The sequence below is a fragment of the Microcaecilia unicolor genome, chromosome 3 (genome assembly GCF_901765095.1).
Source record: "Microcaecilia unicolor chromosome 3, aMicUni1.1, whole genome shotgun sequence".
In the NCBI taxonomy this organism is placed as follows: Eukaryota; Metazoa; Chordata; class Amphibia; order Gymnophiona; family Siphonopidae; genus Microcaecilia; species Microcaecilia unicolor.
In genome coordinates this window covers 417,713,632-417,734,015 of record NC_044033.1, presented here as the reverse complement: position 1 = coordinate 417,734,015, position 20,384 = coordinate 417,713,632, and the positions used below count along the sequence as shown (strand labels likewise).

General features: G+C 43.3%; 1 protein-coding gene across 1 annotated transcript in view; it reads right to left on the bottom strand.

The window, feature by feature from the left end:
- HS1BP3 (HCLS1 binding protein 3) overlaps positions 1–20,384 on the bottom strand; it is a 149,157-nt gene that overhangs the window by 37,319 nt on the left and 91,454 nt on the right. The window contains exon 5 of the mRNA XM_030195587.1: positions 8,750–8,901. Within this exon, the coding sequence (XP_030051447.1) occupies positions 8,750–8,901 (152 nt within the window). The remainder of the gene's footprint in view (positions 1–8,749; positions 8,902–20,384) is intronic.

The window sequence follows — 20,384 nt, the reverse complement described above, 5'->3', positions numbered from 1 at the left end:
AGCAGTGTAGCCATAATCTTTGTAAATATTTTATAGTCCACCCCTAATAGTGAGATCGGTCTATATGAGCTGCATAATTGAGGATCTTTACCTGGTTTAGGTAAGACCGTAATTGTAGCCATGTTCCAGGTGTGTGGCAAGCTTGTGGTCCCATCTAACGAGTTAAATACTCGTAATAGCATTGGGGCTAGCATTTTCTCATATAGTTTGTAAAATTGAGGGGTGAACCCATCTGGCCCTGGGGCTTTATTCGGGGATAACGCTCGAATCGTCTGTTCCACTTCTTCTAATGTGATAGGCGCTCCCAATGTCTGCACGGCTTGTTCTGGTAGCCTCGGGACGTCTATGTCTGTTAGATACGCCCTTATCTCCTCTTCTCCACCTTCCCCCTCAGCACTATATAAGTGTTGATAGTATCTTCTGAATGCCATTTCTAAGAACTCGGGCTCCGAATGCACCCCTCCTCCAACTTCTCTATTTCCCCCTATCATGTTCCTATTGGTGTGTTGTGCTAATTTATGGGCCAATAACCGGCTGGCTTTGTTGCCAAATTCAAAGTGCATTTGACGCACATGTTGTAGTTTTTCTGCTATATCAGCCAGCTCAAGCTCATGCAATTGTGTGCGCAGCTCATACGCCTGTCCCCTTAAACATAGCAGGTTTTGAGCTGTCCCCTCTTGCAGCTGCTTCTCTACTTGCGCTAGCTGCTGGCGCAGAGCATTGTCTTTCGCACATCTCTCTTTCCATCGCTTAGAGCGCAAGGCTATTAAGTGGCCCCGAAGCACTGCTTTGAATCCCTCCCACACCATTGTTGGGGAAACTTCCTCATTATCATTAAACTGTATATATTCTCTGATGTGTTGCTCTATCTGAGCTATGTTCTCTGGATCTGACAGCAGTGCATTATCCAGGCGCCACTGCCGCCGTCCACCAGGTGGGCCTAAGCCCCGGAGCCGCAGAAGCACCGGGGAATGGTCCGACCAGGTCCTTGGTAGAATAGAGTGTTCTCCAATTGCTCCCACCAGTGAAGTGTCTCCCAGCCACATATCTATTCTAGATGACGATTGATGAACCGTAGAGAAGTATGTATAGGCCCTCTGGGTGGGATTGTCCCTACGCCAGTAATCTTGAAGTTGCCAACGTGTAATAAACTCATGAAGCTGTCTTCTGTCGCTTTTTGCATAGTTTATTCTACGTATCGTGTTATCTACTTGTGGGTTCAATGTGAGGTTAAAGTCTCCTCCCAATAATAATGATCCTTCTATGTGTCTGGTTATTATTTGGTCTACTTCTTTAATGAAATCTCCTTGCCGTGTATTTGGACTATATAAATTCACTAATGTGTATGTTCATCCCATCAGTGTGAAGACAATGAACAGGTATCGCCCGCCTTTGTCTTTTATGACTTTTTTTATATCCCAGGGTTTCCCCCTGCCAAAAGCTATAAGAACGCCTTTACTTTTCGTATTATCAAAACTAGAAGCGAAGTAAATTAAGGGATATGCCTTATGTTTGCAGAGGCGTTCATATCTAGGTTTTAAATGGGTCTCCTGTATCAGCCCTGTGTCCACCCCTTGTCTTTGCAATTCCCGAAACATCAGTTGTCATTTTCTAGGTATATTCAGTCCCCTGACATTTAGCAACATACACTTAATGTCCCCCATTCATCTCAACATTTAGAAAACATGCCATTGAGTCCTTCAACCATATGAAGCATTATCCTATATCCCACCTGTATCCCACACCACGCCACTCTTGTTCCCCTCCCCCCTCCCTTCTCGAACCTCCCTCCACCCCCCCACATCACCCCTTTGGATTATAGGCATCACTTGCTATCCCAGTGACTGCCTAATCTAGGAGGAAGGTACCACCTATCCCGTCCCGGACACCCCGCAGCACCAACAGTTCCCAAACTACCTCTTTGTGTCCAGAGCCCCAACGGAGGCTTGTTATAACCAACCTTTTAAACCACTTTTACTTAATGTTCAAAAACTTTACCAATAGTAAATGTCCATGTTTCTTCAGGTAACTTGTGTTGCTGATTGTTGGCGCTGTAATCTTCTGGGCCTCTTCCCCACCCTCTGCCACTTCGGTGGGGGAAGGCGAGAACCAGGCCTCGTCCCAGAGCTTGTCCCTAATTTCTCCCCTGGTGTCGCTGTCTCCGGGAAAAGTTCTTGAGCTTCCTCCAATGATTTAATTTGATGTTGCTTTCCATCCTTATAGAACACAAGGGCGAAGGGATGTCTCCATCTGTATTGAATCTTTAAGTCTCGAAGATGCCTTGTGAATGGCTTCAGTTCCCCTCTTCTTTTCAGCGTCGCTGCCGCCAAATCCTAGTATATTTCGATGGCGTATGAATCCCATTTGAAATCCTGCGTTTGGCGTGCCAGTTTCAGCACTTGTTCTTTTTGTTTATACAGTGGTGGAAATAAGTATTTGATCCCTTGCTGATTTTGTAAGTTTGCCCACTGACAAAGACATGAGCAGCCCATAATTGAAGGGTAGGTTATTGGTAACAGTGAGAGATAGCACATCACAAATTAAATCCGGAAAATCACATTGTGGAAAGTATATGAATTTATTTGCATTCTGCAGAGGGAAATAAGTATTTAATCCCTCTGGCAAACAAGACCTAATACTTGGTGGCAAAACCCTTGTTGGCAAGCACAGCGGTCAGACGTCTTCTGTAGTTGATGATGAGGTTTGCACACATGTCAGGAGGAATTTTGGTCCACTCCTCTTTGCAGATCATCTCTAAATCATTAAGAGTTCTGGGCTGTCGCTTGGCAACTCGCAGCTTCAGCTCCCTCCATAAGTTTTCAATGGGATTAAGGTCTGGTGACTGGCTAGGCCACTCCATGACCCTAATGTGCTTCTTCCTGAGCCACTCCTTTGTTGCCTTGGCTGTATGTTTTGGGTCATTGTCGTGCTGGAAGACCCAGCCACGACCCATTTTTAAGGCCCTGGCGGAGGGAAGGAGGTTGTCACTCAGAATTGTACGGTACATGGCCCCATCCATTCTCCCATTGATGCGGTGAAGTAGTCCTGTGCCCTTAGCAGAGAAACACCCCCAAAACATAACATTTCCACCTCCATGCTTGACAGTGGGGACGGTGTTCTTTGGGTCATAGGCAGCATTTCTCTTCCTCCAAACACGGCGAGTTGAGTTCATGCCAAAGAGCTCAATTTTTGTCTCATCTGACCACAGCACCTTCTCCCAATCACTCTCGGCATCATCCAGGTGTTCACTGGCAAACTTCAGACGGGCCGTCACATGTGCCTTCCGGAGCAGGGGGACCTTGCGGGCACTGCAGGATTGCAATCCGTTATGTCGTAATGTGTTACCAATGGTTTTCGTGGTGACAGTGGTCCCAGCTGCCTTGAGATCATTGACAAGTTCCCCCCTTGTAGTTGTAGGCTGATTTCTAACCTTCCTCATGATCAAGGATACCCCACGAGGTGAGATTTTGCGTGGAGCCCCAGATCTTTGTCGATTGACAGTCATTTTGTACTTCTTCCATTTTCTTACTATGGCACCAACAGTTGTCTCCTTCTCGCCCAGCGTCTTACTGATGGTTTTGTAGCCCATTCCAGCCTTGTGCAGGTGTATGATCTTGTCCCTGACATCCTTAGACAGCTCCTTGCTCTTGGCCATTTTGTAGAGGTTAGAGTCTGACTGATTCACTGAGTCTGTGGACAGGTGTCTTTCATACAGGTGACCATTGCCGACAGCTGTCTGTCATGCAGGTAACGAGTTGATTTGGAGCATCTACCTGGTCTGTAGGGGCCAGATCTCTTACTGGTTGGTGGGGGATCAAATGCTTATTTCCCTCTGCAGAATGCAAATAAATTCATATACTTTCCACAATGTGATTTTCCGGATTTAATTTGTGATGTGCTATCTCTCACTGTTACCAATAACCTACCCTTCAATTATGGGCTGCTCATGTCTTTGTCAGTGGGCAAACTTACAAAATCAGCAAGGGATCAAATACTTATTTCCACCACTGTATCTAGTGAAGCAAGCAATAATGTCCTTTGGCTTATTATTGCGCATAGCTCCTAGTGCCCGGTGTGCTCTTTCAATCTGTATTGTTTCAAGTTCTATCGTTTCGCCATTCGCTTTGAACAAGTCTTGCACAATTTGCTGTATTACCTGTTCACAGTTCTGGTAATTAGGGGTTTCAGGGAGGCCCCGGAATCTGAGGTTGCTGCGGCGGCCCCGATTTTCCAGGTCCTCTACTTTATCCAGTAGTTGTTGTTGTTCGCTCTGCAGCCCTGTGAAATGTTGATCTAGTGCTCCCAGGGCCTCCCCGTGAGCCTCCACCTGCGCCTCTATGTCTTCCAGCCGTGCACCCAGTTCGCGGATCTCCCCCTGCAAGTTTGCTCCTAGCGTTTCCACTTCTGTTCGTAGGGCTTTAAGATCGGAGCTGATATTTTGTAGCCACTGATGCAGACTGAGTTGCTCCCCCTCAGTTAATTCCGTGGGGATTTGCTGTTCCAACTGGATATCTTGTGTTTGAGCACTCCCCGCTTCTGTTGTGCTTTTTGTTTTGCTCGCGTCCACCATCTTGGATTTGGGCTTTGACCCAGCACCCACGAAGGCAAATCAAGAGAGATCCGTCGCCGTGTAGTTTAATTGCATAGGCAGGCGCTGCGCTGTTTCCTGAGCCCAGTGAGGTTTATTTCTTGCTCTTGGACCGCGTTTTAAGTCGCAATTTTTGCTGTTTTTGCCGCGGGGCGGCCGGAGCTCGTCTCTCAGATGTTCATCTAGGTTGGTGACGTCACTTCCTAACCTTGGTATTGTTTATTCATTATTCCTATAGTTTTTGAAGAGGTAGATTTGAAAGGAAGGCGACAATATCTTTGTGATTAGCTGTATAATTTTTTGAAAAAGTAGGTTTTCATTTCGTTTCTGAATTGGAGGAGATTTGTGATTCTTCTTATGGTTTTGGTATCAAATTCCACCATTTGGAACCCTAGTAGCTAAATCCTGCTGTGTAGATAGTTTTGTAGATGGTGTTTTTGCAGTTGGATAGACATAGGAGTAGGTAGTTTCTGTTTACTTGGCTGGCATTTCTTGAGGATAGTTCAATCATGTTAAGCATATATTCGGGTGCCATTCCAAATTGTATCTTGAAGATTAGCGTGCTCACTTTAGTCATGACTGCACCGGTAGTACATTGCATTCTTGTCTGCTTCTCTCTCTTTCTGTACTATGGTGCATGTTTATTGAGGTGCGGTAAGAAGCTATTGCAGGTTTTAGAGTACGCTAACCTTAAGCACTAGCCTGTGCTAGCACCTAGAGCACTGATTCCCAAATCTGTCCTGGAGGAAGCCCAGCCTGTCAAGTTTTCAAGGTATACACGATAAATGTTCATGAGCTCAATTTGCATACACTGCCTCTTTAGCATGCAAGGATATGTACTGGAACTGGTGCTTTTTAACTTATTTATAAATGTGTGGTGCTAACTGCAGGATGGGGAGGAGATTGGGCGATTCTACACTGCAGTCAGTGCGCATCTAATCCTGTACTTATAGACCGCTTTCTCCACCAAAGGGTCTGGAGCGGTTTACAATAAAATCCTGAACTACAATTACATAAATGAAAATAAGAAAGATGTAAAAATTGACCCTAATTCAAAACCTGTTAGAAAAGATAAGTTTTAAGGCTTCTGCGAAAAGCATAAGAGGTCTGTTTCTTCAGCAGTAAAGGAAGCTCGTTTCAGATCACAACAGCTCTCAAATGTGCAGTCAACACAGGTTCATCTAATGCCACCTCAACAGGTGGTGTTAGGTGCATCTATATTCATAGTGCCTGAAAGTAAAACGCATTAAAGAACTGTCTAGGCAGAAAGTGCAGGGGAAGGCAGACACCACCTACAACAGTTACTGCAGAGTCTTTGCATTTAAGGTTCATTGCTTTTGGCTGTTAATCAGCATAAAGTACATCCTAACACTCTTTAGTAAACATGTCCCTAATTCAGAAAAGTGACGTTCCAGGCCTATCCTTATCCCTGGAAACATGGACAATATACTAGAGGACTTGCCTTAATTAAAAAGTCCAGAAGATTTAGGTACAAGTGAAAGGCTTCACTGAAGGTCTGGTCAAGTGTGTGACTTATTTGAAAAAGTCTAGATAATAGAGGACCTGAACTATAAGAGGCACAGTTCTGGAGTTCAGTAACATAGTCACCAGATGAACCCAAATTCCTATCAAAATTCTGAACTTCTAGAGATTTACTCATGCGCCAATGCACAAAGGCACCCGTTAATTACGGGTGCTGCAGTAAAACTTACCAAGTTGCAAACAACAACCGATGCATACAGGGGAATGTATGCAAATGATCTCCCTATGTGTATCGGTTGCTGTTTGCGACTCAAAGCTGCCAAATGTATTTGATACTGTTGTCAAATGTATTTGACAATAGACCACAAGGGAGTGGGTGGGGCTTGAGCAGTCCACTGGAATCGAAAGGACTCCCTCTCGAGCCCCCCCCCCCCCCCTCACACACAACTGAAAATCTCTGTGGTGGTCCTGCAAATCCCTGGTGGTCCAGTGAACCCCAACCGCCCCCCGCACCCCCTTCTGGACTCCAAAGTGAAAAATAACCCAAACCCCCTCTCTCCCAGCCATCCTAAGCAAAAAAATCCATGGTGGTCCAGTGGATCCTGAACCCCCCCACCTGATCCTGAACCCCCCACCTGCACCCCCTCCTGGACCCCCCAAGCAAGAATCTCCCTGGTGGTCTAGTGACCCCCCTCCTCTCCCCTCCTTATACCTTAAAACGTTGGAGGTAGGAGAACAGGCATAACACCTCCTCTCTTTGGGCCTGCCTTCTCAAAGTGGCGGTGCCCAGCCACTACCCAGTACATTCTGGAATGCACTGGTAGGGGCTAAGCACCATATAAGAAAAAAACTCCTTATATGGTGCTTAGCCCCTCTCAGAACTGTCCAGAACTCAGATTTCTTGGTATAAATACAAAAGTTTCCTCTCCAAAGTCAATACTGCAACTCAGTGCTAATATTCCAATGTATACACTATCGACTTGGTCTCAACATGGACCATGCTTCACGAGTGATTCTTCAAGAGACCAAAATCTAAAAAATTAGCAAACAAATCCTAGAACACAAACTCTTAAATCATATATATTAAAAAAAAGGGCAGAGGGCCATAGCTTTTACCTCCCTTTCCACTGTCACCCTTTTTTTTCCTTTTAATTAGTCAGTTCTATACATGGTGGCATGCATCTGATTCAATGGATTAAGTAAACTCAGTGTGTTTTTTCTAGCAAAAAAGGTGTTGGTACTCAAATGCAAGCCACCCTTCAGGGGTGAGGTGATCAGTGAGGGACCCATCCCACAATATCCAGGCTCCCTGCAACCAGTCACAGTATCAATGACAAGGCAGAACTGGTGTGTAGAGCCTGAGCTCTTTCATTAAAACTTGGGGTTCATGGGTCAATTTTTGCAGACAATGGAAAAGGTGCCGGTACTCACTACCCCCTCAAAAAAAGCTCTGAGTAAACTAAAGGAGACTGGAGAAGAGGATGGGGAAGAAAATAGTTTTTAAATAAAAATTTTACAAAATATATAAAAAGATACGTTTTTGTATCACATCACACTTCAAAGTAAGGAAAGCAACACATCAGAAAAGGTCAGGTAAGAATCTGTACGAAGCAAGGATAGCAATAAGACACTTTCCCCCTCGTTCTATAACTTGGCACCTAAATTTATGCCAAGGTGATCCTGGAAAGAAGGAAACAACCGAGAGTTCACAACCAGACTTTTACTGAAGAACGACCCTACTTGGCCAAGTTTTGGAACTAACCTTCATTAGGGGTCATCACAATCTTCAATGTTATCTGAATTGAACTCAAGTCCATAAAACAATTGCTATACCAGAAGGAAATACATCATGCTGGAGGGGAAACATGTTACTAATGCTACTAAAATGTATGGGGACAAACTTAAAGATCTCAATATGTATACTTTGGAAGAAAGGCGAGAGAGGGGAAAAATTGACTGAACGCCGTTTGGGGCGTTATGACTCTGCAGCTGAGGAATGGGTACATCTGGATCGGTTACGGGGTAAAGATGTAGTAGATGGGGGGTAGGGTTTAAGGGGGGTAATTTGGAGAGAGGCGTTATAATGGGAGCTTGGCTCTACGGAATGGGAAGCATGGGGGTGGGTGAGGGGATGGGAGGAATACTTAGGTTTTCTTTAGACTTAATGTTGTACATTTCTGATTATGAATGGTTTGCTGATTTCTAAATTTCAAATGTCAATAAAAATTTAACGTTAAAAAAAAAGAAAGGCGAGAGAGGGGAGATATGACGGAGACATTTAAATACCTCTGTGGCGTAAATGCAAAAGAGATGAGTCTTTCAACTGAAAAAAACCTCTGGATCGAGGAGGTATAGGATGAAGGTGAAAGGGTATAACTTAGGAGTAACCAATGAAAATATTTCTTCATTGAAAGGGTGGTGAACAAATTGAACAGCCTTCCAGTGAAGGTAGTGGAGACAAAGACTGTATTTGTTTTCAAGAAAGCTTCGGACAAGTACATAGGGTCTGTAAAGGAGAGGGAGGGATAGTAGATGGCATGGATGGGCAGACTGGATAAACCATATGGTCTTTATCTGCTTCATTTTTCTATGTTCTACTACAAAAAATAAATCAAGGCATTAATAAAAGCAATGTGAGCAACACACAGATACTGGGATATGGCAAGGTTACATTTTTACCATCTGTTGTTCTGGTGGATGAAGAATCTTTGGCTGTATCAAACAGCTGTTCATCAGGATCTACTTCTTCAAACAGAGATAGCTTGGCCTTGGGTTTGGACTGAGGATTTTCATCCTTGACTGCAGATGCAGGTTTCTTAATCTTTTTAGTCCTAAGTGATCAGAGACATTAAAAAAAAAGATATACAAAAATTGCTTAATAAAGTGTGTTATTTCACCTTGAGGTCCAGAGAAAATATGCCACTGATTCAGCAGCAAATTATCCAGCTTAAAGAAAATTTATATAAGAACATAACCATTGCTATACTGGGACAGACTGTAGGTCCATCAAGCCCAGTATCCTGTTTCCATCAGTGGCCAAGCCAGCTCACAAATACCTGGCAAATCCCAAAACAGTACAACACATTTTATGCGGCTTATCCTAAAAACAAGCAGTGGATTTTCCCCAAGTCCATCTTAATAATGGCTTACTACATTTCAATTTCACCATAATGTGATACATATAAATGAAATGCACATACCCTGTTTCCCCGAAAGTAAGACATCCCCCGAAAATAAGACCTAGTAGAGGTTTTCCTGAATTGGTAAATATAAGGCCTCCCCCGAAAGTAATACCTAGCAAATTTTTGTTTGAAAGCAGGGCCGCCGAGAGCCGGACAAGGCCGCCCCCCCACCCGAGGTCGCCGGGCCCCCCCCATCCACCCACCCTCCGTTGCTCCCGGAACTAACCTTAAATGCCTCCTTTCACCTTCGCAGCAAGCAGCAGCAGGGCAGACCTCTCCTTCCTTCCGTGCCCCGCCCTCGCGGATGTTACGCCAGGTGAGGGCGGGACACGGAAGGAAGGAGTGGACTGCCCTGCTGCTGCTTGCTGCGAAGGTGAAAGGAGGCGTTTAAGGTTAGTTCCGGGAGGGCGAGCGGGCCAACCCTGATCCAACCCCGATGTTTCCCCAAAAAATAAGACAGCCCCTGAAAATAAGACCTAGTGCATTTTTGGGGGCAAAAATTAATATAAGACCGTGTCTTATTTTCGGGGAAACACGGTAGTAGCATCTGTCGCCAGGATGTGGGAAGTGCATGTGCTGGATGTAGTGAGCTGAGGCTGGAGATAAGCACAACAGAACCAGGACTGCCACAATACCACAGGTAATGAAGAGGAGTGGCAGAGGAGGAGGGAGGGGAGGAGAGAGAGAGAAAGAGAGGCTAATGTTAGAAAGCATTCTCCACGTTTAGGATCAAATTCTATAAATAGCGCCAAAAAATCAGAACCATAAAATAACACGCTAAGCACTATTCTATAAACAGCGCTGAAAGTTAGGCACGGTTTATAGAATACATTTATCCCCGGATTCTATACAGTGTGACTGGAGTTGTGGATGCAAATCAGGTCGTATTCTGATTTGCAAGTGCGACTTAATTATCTTAACAAGTCAGTCCGCGATGATAATTGCCACTTAACAAGCAATTACTGACACTAATTGACATTAATTAGAATTTACAGGCATAACTTGCTAAGCGTATTCTGTAAAGTGATACACAAAAATTCTAAGATACGGAACCGAAAATGGTATGTGGCCATGGGCAGGGAATGGCTGGTTCATGGGCAGTTCAAAAACCTATGCGCGACACTATAGAATATACCCGGTCCGCGCCAAACTTGGTCACTGGCATTTACACTAAGTTTTACATGGCATACATACCCGAAACTATATTTAGTTGCGTTGACAGGTTCTAGGCATATTCTATAAACCACGCCTAACTTTAGGTGTAGTAACATAGTAGATGACGGCAGAAAAAGACCTGCACGGTTCATCCAGTCTGTCCAACAAGATAAACTCATATGTGCTACTTTTTGTGTATACTTTACCTTGATTTGTATCTGTCATTTTCAGGGCACAGACCATAGAAGTCTGCCCAGCACTAGCCCCGCCTCCCAACCACCAGCCCCCGGTGTAATTTATAGAATATGCCTAAGTGTATTTTTTTCAGTGCTGATTTTTACAGTGTCATGTATAGAATCTAGCCATTAGCACCTAACTTTAGATGCAAAGATTTACACCAAGTAAACCCTGGTGTAAATCCTCGCATCTAAATTAGGCACGGATCCCCCTTACTCTATAACAGCGTGCATAAATTGCAGGAACGCCTCTGATTTGCCCATGATCCTCCAGTGGCCACGCCCCACACATAGCCATGCCCCCCACATGGCCATGCCTCCATTTCAGAACTTTACATGTGGATATGAGCAACTAAATACATGTGAATAAATTTCAATTGAGGTCAATTATTGCCAATAATTGATTAGCACCCATTTTCAATGCTAATTGGCTCGTTAATCAATTAAATTGCATGTGCAAATTGTGTGCACACCTAAATTTGTGTGCACAATTTTAAGTGCCATTTATAGAATTTTGGGGTTAAAGCCCAACCTCCGCTCACAAGACAAATCCCTTCTCTCAGTACCCTTCTCTGCCACCGTCAACTCCAGGCTCCGCCCTTTCTGCCTCGCCTCACCCTATGCTTGGAATAAACTCCCTGAGCCCATACGCCAAGCCCCCTCCCTGCCCATCTTCAAATTCTTGCTTAAAGCCCACCTCTTCAATGTCGCTTTCGGCACCTAACCATTGGACCTCTATCCAGGAAATCCAGATTGCCCCAATTTGATTGACTACATTTTTGTCCTTTAGATTGTAAGCTCCTTTGAGCAGGGACTGTCCTTCTTTGTTAAATTGTACAGCGCTGCGTAACCCTAACAGCGCTTTAGAAATGTTAAATAGTAGTAGTAGTAAACACAGGGGATAGTTCTCAGTACAAATGTATATAGTTACAAGTAGAATAAAGATATTCTGTACACAGAGGGGATGATGCAGAAAGCCTCACAGTTAGAACCAGCTCAGCTAAAATTGCAGCTGTAATCCACAGCTCATTGTGAAATGTCACACTTTGACAGTGCCTGAGTAGCAATTGTCTCAGGCACTTACAGGAAGAGTGACATTAAAGAAAAAAGAAAGTTGATGGTGGTCTGCATCAGCCCTAATCTCTCTCCTCTCCCTCCTGACTTGACCAGACCCAACCCTGCTCCCCCCCCCCCCCCCCCCCAATAAAAAAAAAAAAGAATGTCCCTGGTGTCTAGTAGCACCAACATCTCCCTGGACAGGACCAGCCCCCGTGCGCTAAACGCTAGAGATGCCCATGAGAATATATAGACATCTCTAGCATTTAACTCATGCTTACTTTTATCACGTGCCAAAAACGCTACCACACCTTTGTAAAAGGGCCTCATAATAAGGCATACCAACAAGGGCTAGAGCAACTGGTAACCCTCCCATTCCTTCTCATTCTTTGCTTATGTTTAGACATTTTTATCAAATTCACAAGAAGATTTATATAGCATTATATATTATATATATATATGATGGGGAACCTCTGGCAGACTGTGGCACTGGCAGCTGTAGGGAGGTACAGATGAGAGGTCAGTGTTGTGTATTTGGTCCTGAGGGTCGAGAAAAGAAACTTCAAGGCCCTAATAAATAGATAACTTGTTCAGGGCTGCAGTGTGTTTCATTCTTATGTTCAGTTGTAATCCCCCTTATTCTATTTAGATTTTGCTCACACCTTTTTCAGTAGTAGCTCAAGGTGAGTTACATTCAGGTACACTGGATATTTCTCTGTCCCAGGAGGGCTCACAATCTAAGTTTGTACCTGAGGCAATGGAGGGTTAAGTGACTTGCCCAAGATCACAAGGAGCAGCAGTGGGATTTGAACTGGCCACCTCTGGATTGCAAGACCGGTGCTCTAACCACTAGGCCACTCCTCCACTCCACTATTACAGGCCACCTAGAGTTAAGTGCCATTTGCACACTTAAGTTTATAAAATACTGCCATCCATGTGCATAAGTGTACACATAGGCGTGAAAATAATAGCCACACATTTACCTCCAGATTCTATATAGTGCAACTAGAGTTGCGTGTGCAAATTAGGTGTATTCTGATTTCTATATTCAACTCAATTGGTTAACAAGCCAATCAGTGCTGATGATTGGAAGTTAACAAGCAATTATCAGTACAAATTGGCACTAATTAGAATTTACGTGCACTACTCGCTAAGTGTGTTCTATAATGTAGCCTACATAAATTCTACTCCATGGATCCCAAAAGGTGGGCGTAGCTATGAGAGGAGCATAGGCGCTTCATGGATGTTCCTAAAATATATGTGCAGTGTTATAGAATAACCCGCTCCACACCTAACGTTAGGCATGGGCATTTACACTAGGTTTTCAATGCCGTAATTTGCTGCACCTAAATTCTAGTCTCGTGCACGGGCTTAGGCATATTCTGTAAACCGCGCCTAATGTTTGACACGGCATATAGAATACGTCTAAGCATGTTTTCAATTGGCACCATAAATAGAATTAGGTCCTTAGCGCTCTTCTAAAACCTTAGCATGCAAATGGCTCGGGGGCCCTTTTACTAAGGCACGCCTAAAAGTGGTTTGCGCTGGTGTAGGCGTGCGTTTTGGGGAAAAAGGCATTTTTTTTGTGCTGGAAAATGGACATGTGGCAAAAATAAAATCAGCGTGCGTCCATTTTCAGGCTTAGACCTTATCACCACCCACTGACTTAGTGGTAAGGTCTCATGAACTAACCAGCCAGTGCACGTAAACTGCCGAATACTGTTGTTGTGTATGTGCCACAAGGTAGAAAATAGAAAATATTTTCTACTGCATATTTTGGGTGCGCGTCAAAAATGGAATTACCACCCGGGGCATGCAGTAGCCGGGCGGTAGTGCAAATTTGACATGCGTTGGACCAGGAGCGTAGCCAAACTTCGGCGGGAGGGGGGTCCAGAGCCCGAGGTGAGGGGGCACATTTTAGCCCCCACCACCACCGCCACCAACAACTTTGACCCCCCCCCCACGCCGACGACCCTCTCGACCCCCCCTCCCGCCGCCAACCCTTCCCCGCCGTCACCTACCTTTGCCGGTGGGGGACCCCAACCTCCGCCAGCCGAGGTCCTCTTCTTCTGGCGCAAGGCTTCGTTCTGTTTCTATGAGTCTGATGTCCTGTTTTTTTGGGTGGGAGGGGGTTGGTGACCACTGGGGGGAGTAAGGGGAGGTGATCCCAGATTCCCTCCAGTGGTCATCTGGTTAGTTCGGGCACCTTTTCAAGGCTTGGTCGTGAATAAAAAGGGACCAAGTAAAGTCGGCCAAATGCTCGTCAGGGTCGCCCTTCTTTTTTCCATTATTGGCCGAGGACGGCCATCTCTTAACCATGCCCCCATCCTGCCTTCGGTACACTGCCGACATGCCCCCTTGAACTTTGGCCATCCCTGCGACGGAAAGCAGTTGAAGCCAGCCAAAATTGGCTTTCGATAATGCTGATTTGGGCGCCCTTAAGAGAAGGACGCCTATCTCCCGATTTGTGTCGGAAGATGGCCGCCCTTCTCCTTCGAAAATAAGCAAGATAGGCTTTTGTGAACAATAGTTTGAATTTGAATATTTTGTATTTGATAACATGATAATTTACAGATAATTTCTTTTTAAAAGTATTTCGGATTGGAACAGCGATCATGGCAAGGAGTCAGTGTCGGAAAAAATGAGAATCCAGACACTACTTTAACAAGGATTTTGAGCACAGGCAATAGTGGCTGTGTATCATCTCAAGAATTGGAAGCTCAGCACTGTGAAGAAAATTTGTCGAGATGACTGCAAAATTCCACAATATGGTTAATTGTATCATTTGAATGATGCTATTTTACAGTGTTTTAGCGCAAACATTTTTAACGCATAAAGGGCCCTGTTTACTAAGGTGCGTTAGCATTTTTAACACACCTACAATTAGCACGTGCGCTAACCGTGTAGGCGCCTATAGGGATATTGTAGGCGCATACACAGTTAACGTACGTACATGGTTAATGCATGTTAAAAATGCTAAGACACCTATAAAACAGCTTAGTAAACAGGGCCCAAAGATTGCTAGGTAGTAACATCAACATAGCTTAAGATAATTAAATGTTGTTTAATATTAATATGTAAGTATGATGACTAGATAAGAATGTGAAATTTCTCTTTGAAATTCAAAGCGATTGCTGAAAAAACTGCAAAAAACTGTAAGGGGGTTACTTTTTTTGCTTCACCCTGTATATGTTTAAATCACATCTGTTATGTAGGCAACACAAAAGCACTCATTCTGTTTTTTTAAATGCAAAATGAATAGAAAATATTTTTCTATCCTGCGTGAAAGTACAGATAAAAGAAAAAGATTTGATGTTTATTCCAGGAAGTTTAAGATTAGAATGAACCTTGAAGATGATGTAATTGGTCAGATTTAAACCTCTTTCCTCTCAGGAGTTGTAAAGTAATGGGATGACTCACCATACCAGGTTAGAATGACAGACAGTACTTCACTGATAATGGAATGTCCTTTCTGAATGGCAGGAAATACTGAATCCAGAAAACAGTGAGGTTGATATTCTAAAGGAATTCTGTAGTTAATCATATGTTTTTTTTTAAATCTGAAACTTTCTAATGGATAACTTTTAACTGGACAACTTAATGTCTGTCCAAAAGTTGTCCATATTGAAGAGGGAGGGATTTGTGGTGTTCTCTGGTAGGGTTTCAGCTTAACTGGATAGAGTTTGTTTTTGCCGATGTCTGTTGAAATTTATTCATTTAAGTAAGATTACATAACTAACAATCATTTTTTTAAAGTATAGTACCACATATTCATTTCGGTGGCCCACCTTGAATGGAAATGTTTGCTGAATTCTCAGAATAAAATAATTATGCGGTGGCCGGCCAGCTGAATATTGCATCTACTTCTTTTGTGGACAATGTATAACATCAGTGAGGGTTTTAATTTCCATCATCTTTCACACTGGTGGACCCTTCCATCCACTGTATTGTGCGCATAAGTCTATTTAACCATTTATGTATTTTTCATTATTTTCCTAGTCCAGCTACCAATATCTTTGTACAACTGCTTTAAAAAAAACTTAACTGTTGGCAAAATTATGGGTGCAGCTCTGGATTGCAGAGCAGGAGTCAGGCAGGCATGTTTTCCATAGACCGGAATACCAATCTTAAAGACTGATATGAAAACACTGAAAACTGGGTAATCTTCCAATTCTTATACCCAGACACAGGTTATGACCTCAAATAGTCAGTTTATGATGTGAAGGTGCATTCTAAAAATTGCACGAAGACCGTAGGAAAGTGGATTTACATGGGAATACTTTTAAAACAAATAGGAGGAAATATTTTTTCACTCAACAAATTGTTATGCTCTGGAACTCATTGCTGGAGGATATGGTAACAGTGTCTAGCGTATCTGGGATTAAAAAAGGTTTGGACAAGTTCCTGGAGGAAAAGTCCATAGTCTGCTATTGAGACAGACATGTGGAAGCCACTGCTTGCCCAGGGATTGGTAGCATGAAATGTTGCTGCTATTTGGGTTCCTGCCAAGTACTTGTGACCTGAATTGGCCACTGTTGGAAGCAGGATACTGGGTTACACGGACCATTGATCTGACCCAGTATGGCTGTTCTTATGTTCTTATATTCCTATGAAGTTCAACATGGATCTTACTGACCAAGCATGGATTGGACTCATTCAGGGTTTTCTTGAGCTCTTTTCACAGGCCAGAATCACCATGGTTTGTACACAGATGTTAAGCATCCAAGCGAACTTTCTGCCATGTTGCCCCCCTTCCCCCCAAATTAACTTTCAGGTCTTGTGCATCTTGTCCCTTCCTCCCTCAGAGGGATCCAAAGCATGGAGTGGTAGAAAAATACAAGAGGCATGTTACCCCACTCTGGGACACCTAGGAGCTTTGACTCCCTGCACAATGGGCTAAGGAAGAAGAAAAGTACAGATGTTGCCAGTCTGATCCATAGCACTCCCCTGTCTCATATTCAAAGACAGGCATATACTGATCAGGGATTGCCAGTCCCTTGAGGCACAGAGTGCCATAAAACAGCAGGGATAGATCATCAGGGAAATCTGATCCTGATCCACAGAGGAGATAGTGAACCTGCTTCCAAGATACATTCCTTACAGGGAAAGGATTTGAAAACCAGAAACAATGGAGCTAAGGAGTGCTGATACCTTACAGATAGCGCCCAACTGTAACAGAATCTCTAGGTGATTGGGGCTGAGACACGTGGAGGGGCATTTTCGATATGACGTCTAAGGAGAAGATGGATGCATAAGTTGATTTGTATTTAAGTCCTTTGCAGTTTGGGTACTGGAGATTCAGGTATGTTCACGCTGATTTTGTTGTGTTTCTAGTTGGCAGGTCTATGAGGTCTGTCATATACCCCGGGACTTCGCCGTATATAATTTTATGAACCAGTGTACAGATTTTGAAAGCAATACGTTCTTTGATTGGGAGCCAGTGCAGTTTTTCTCAGAGGGGTTTGGCGCTTTCAAATCGCGTTTTTCCAAATATGAGCCTGGCTGCCATGTTTTGGGTGGTCTGAAGTTTCTTTATGATTTGTTCTTTACAGCCCGCATAGATTCCGTTGCAGTAATCTACATGACTTAATACCATAGATTGTACCAGATTGTGGAATGTATCCCTCGGGAAGAATGGTTTCAGTCGTTTGAGTTTCCACATTGAATGGAACATCTTCTTTGCTGTAGCTTGTGTTTGGCACTCTAGGGTGAGGTTACAGTCGATTGTGACGCCGAGAATTTTCAGGCTGTCTGAGATAGGAAGGGTGTGGTCTGGGGTGTTTATGCTTGTGGGTTTGTATGTGTTGTATTGGGACGAGAGGATCAGATAGTGTGTTTATTTCTGTGTTGAGTTTTAGTTGGAATGCATTTGCCCATGAGTCAATGATGTTCAAATTGAGCTTGATTTCGCGGGAGATTTCAGCCAGATCATGTTTATACGGAATGTATATTGTGACATCATCTACGTAGATGAAAAGGTTGAGGCCATGGTTAGATAAGGACTTGACTAATGATCACTGAGAGATTGTAACAGTCATGAAGGGGAATAAGGAACTGTAAAACAAGGTAAGTAATCTGGAATACCATCATGTAAGGCCTTGAACGTATAACTACATGATATTAAGTTCCACATTAGGAGTGATCACCCAAGAAAATGATCTAGGTGTCATTGTGGACAATATGTTTAAATATTTTGCTTTGCTTAGTGTGTGACAGCAGCCAAAAAAGCAAAAAGAATGTTAACAAATTAGTAGGAAAGGAATAGAAAATAAAACTAAGAATATTGTAATGCCTCTATATCACTTCATGGTACAACCTCACCGGGAGTATTTGTGAATTTCTGAGCACTACATCTCAAAAAAGAACATAAGAATAGCCATACTGGGTCAGACCAATGGTTCATCTAACCCAGTATCCTGCTTCTAGCAGTGGACAATCCAGGTGACAAGTATCTGGCAGAAACCCAGTTAGTAGCACCATCCCATGCTACCATTCCCAGAGCAAGCAGTGGCTTTCCCCATGTCCATCTCAGACTATGGCCTTTTCCTCCAGGAACATGTCCAAACCTTTTTTAAACTCAGATATGCTATCTGCAATTACCACATCCTCCGGCAACGAGCTCCAGAGCTTAATTATTTTTCAGTGAAAAAATATTTCCTCCTATTTGTTTTAAAAGTATTCCCATGCAATTTCATTGAGTGTCCCCTGGTCTTTGTACTTTTTGAATGAGTGAAAAATAGATTCACCTCCACCTGCTGCACACCACTCAGGATTTTGTAGACTTTAATCATATCCAACCTCAGCTGTCTCTTTTCCAAGCTGAAGAGCTCTAACCTCTTTAGCCTTTCCTCATGGGGAAGCAGTTCCATCCCCTCTATCATTTTGGTTGCTCTTCTTTGAACCGTTTCTAATTCTGCTATATCTTTTTTGAGATACAGTGACCAGAATTGAACACAATACTCAAGGTGAGATTGCACCATGGAGCGATTCAGAGGCATTACAATATTTTTGGTCTAATTTTGCATCCCTCTCCTAATAATTCCTAGCATCCTGTTTGCTTTTTTTTTTTTGGCCGCAGCATACTGGGCAGAAGATTTCAGCATATTGTTTACAATGACACCTAGGTCTTTTTCTTGAGTGCTGACTGCTAAGGTAAACCCTAGCATCGGATAGCTGTGATTTGGGTTATTCTTCCCAATGTGCATCACTTTGCATTTGTCTACATTAAATTTCATCTGCCATTAGGATGCCCAGTCTTCCAGTTTCTTAAAGTCTTCCTGTAATTTTCCACAAATCGCATTGTTTTATCAACTTTGAATAGTTTTGTGTCATCTGCAAATTTAATCACTTCACTCATCATTCCAATTTCCAGATCATTTATAGATATTTTAAATAGCACTAGTCCTAGTACAGATCACTGCGTCACTCCACTATTCATCCTCCTCCATTGAGAAAAATAGCCATTTAACCCTACCCTCTGTTTTCTGTCCAGGAACCAATTCTTAATCCACAGAAGGACATTGCCTCCTATCCCACGACTCCTTAATTTTCTCAGGAGTCTCTCATGAGGTACTTTGTCAAAAGCTTTCTGAAAATCTAGATACACTGCATCAACCGGCTCACCTTTATTCACATGTTTATTCATGACTTCAAAGAAATGACGCAAATTTGTGAATCAACTCAATCCTTGGCTAAATCCAGGCTGACTGTCCCATTAAACCATATTTGTCTACATGTTCTGCAATTTTATTCCTTATAATAGTTTCCACTATTTTGCCTTGCACTGAAGTCAGGCTTACTAGTCTGTAATTTCCTGGATCACCCCTGGAACACTTTTTAAAAATCAGCATCACATTGGCCACCCTCCAATTTTCAAGTACTATGGACGATTTTAACAAAAGGTTACAGATCACTACCAGCAAATCAGCAATTTAATGTTTGAGTTCTTGTAATACCCTGGAGTTTATACCATCCGGTATAAAAAAGGGTGCCCAAAATGATTAAGGGGATGAAACTCCTCTCGTACGAGGAAAGGCTTAAGAAGTTAAGGTTCTTCAACTTGAAGAAGAGATGGCTGAGGGGGCATATAATAGAGGTCTACAGAATCCTGAGTGGGGTAGAATGGGTAAATGCATATCGATTGTTTACTCTTTCAGAAAGTACAAAAAAATAGGGGACACTCCATGAAGTTACATAACAGCACATTTTTTAAAAATAGGAGAGAATCAGGTGAATTTTCAAAAGAGAAGGGCGCCCATCTTCTGACACAAATCAGGAGATGGGCGTCCTTTTCGCAAGATCGGCCAAATTGGCATAATCGAAAGCTGATTTTGGCCGCCCTCAACTGCTTTCCGTCGTGGGGATGACCAAAGTTCACGGGGGCGTGTCGGCAATGTAGCAAAGGCAGGCGTGCTTAGGAGATGGGCATCAATATTACACGAATCACAGTCAGGTTTTCGCACCCTCCACAGCACCGAAACAGTTCTAATCACTCTCTTAGCCAAATTCAAGCAGGAAATAGCAATAGGCAAAAACATCCTTCTCCTCCAATTTGATATGTCTAGTGCATTCGACATGGTAAACCATAATATATTAATAAGACTATTAGATAAGTTTGGGATTGGTGGAAACATACTTAGCTGGATTAAGGGCTTCCTAACCACAAGAACATACCAAGTAAAATCA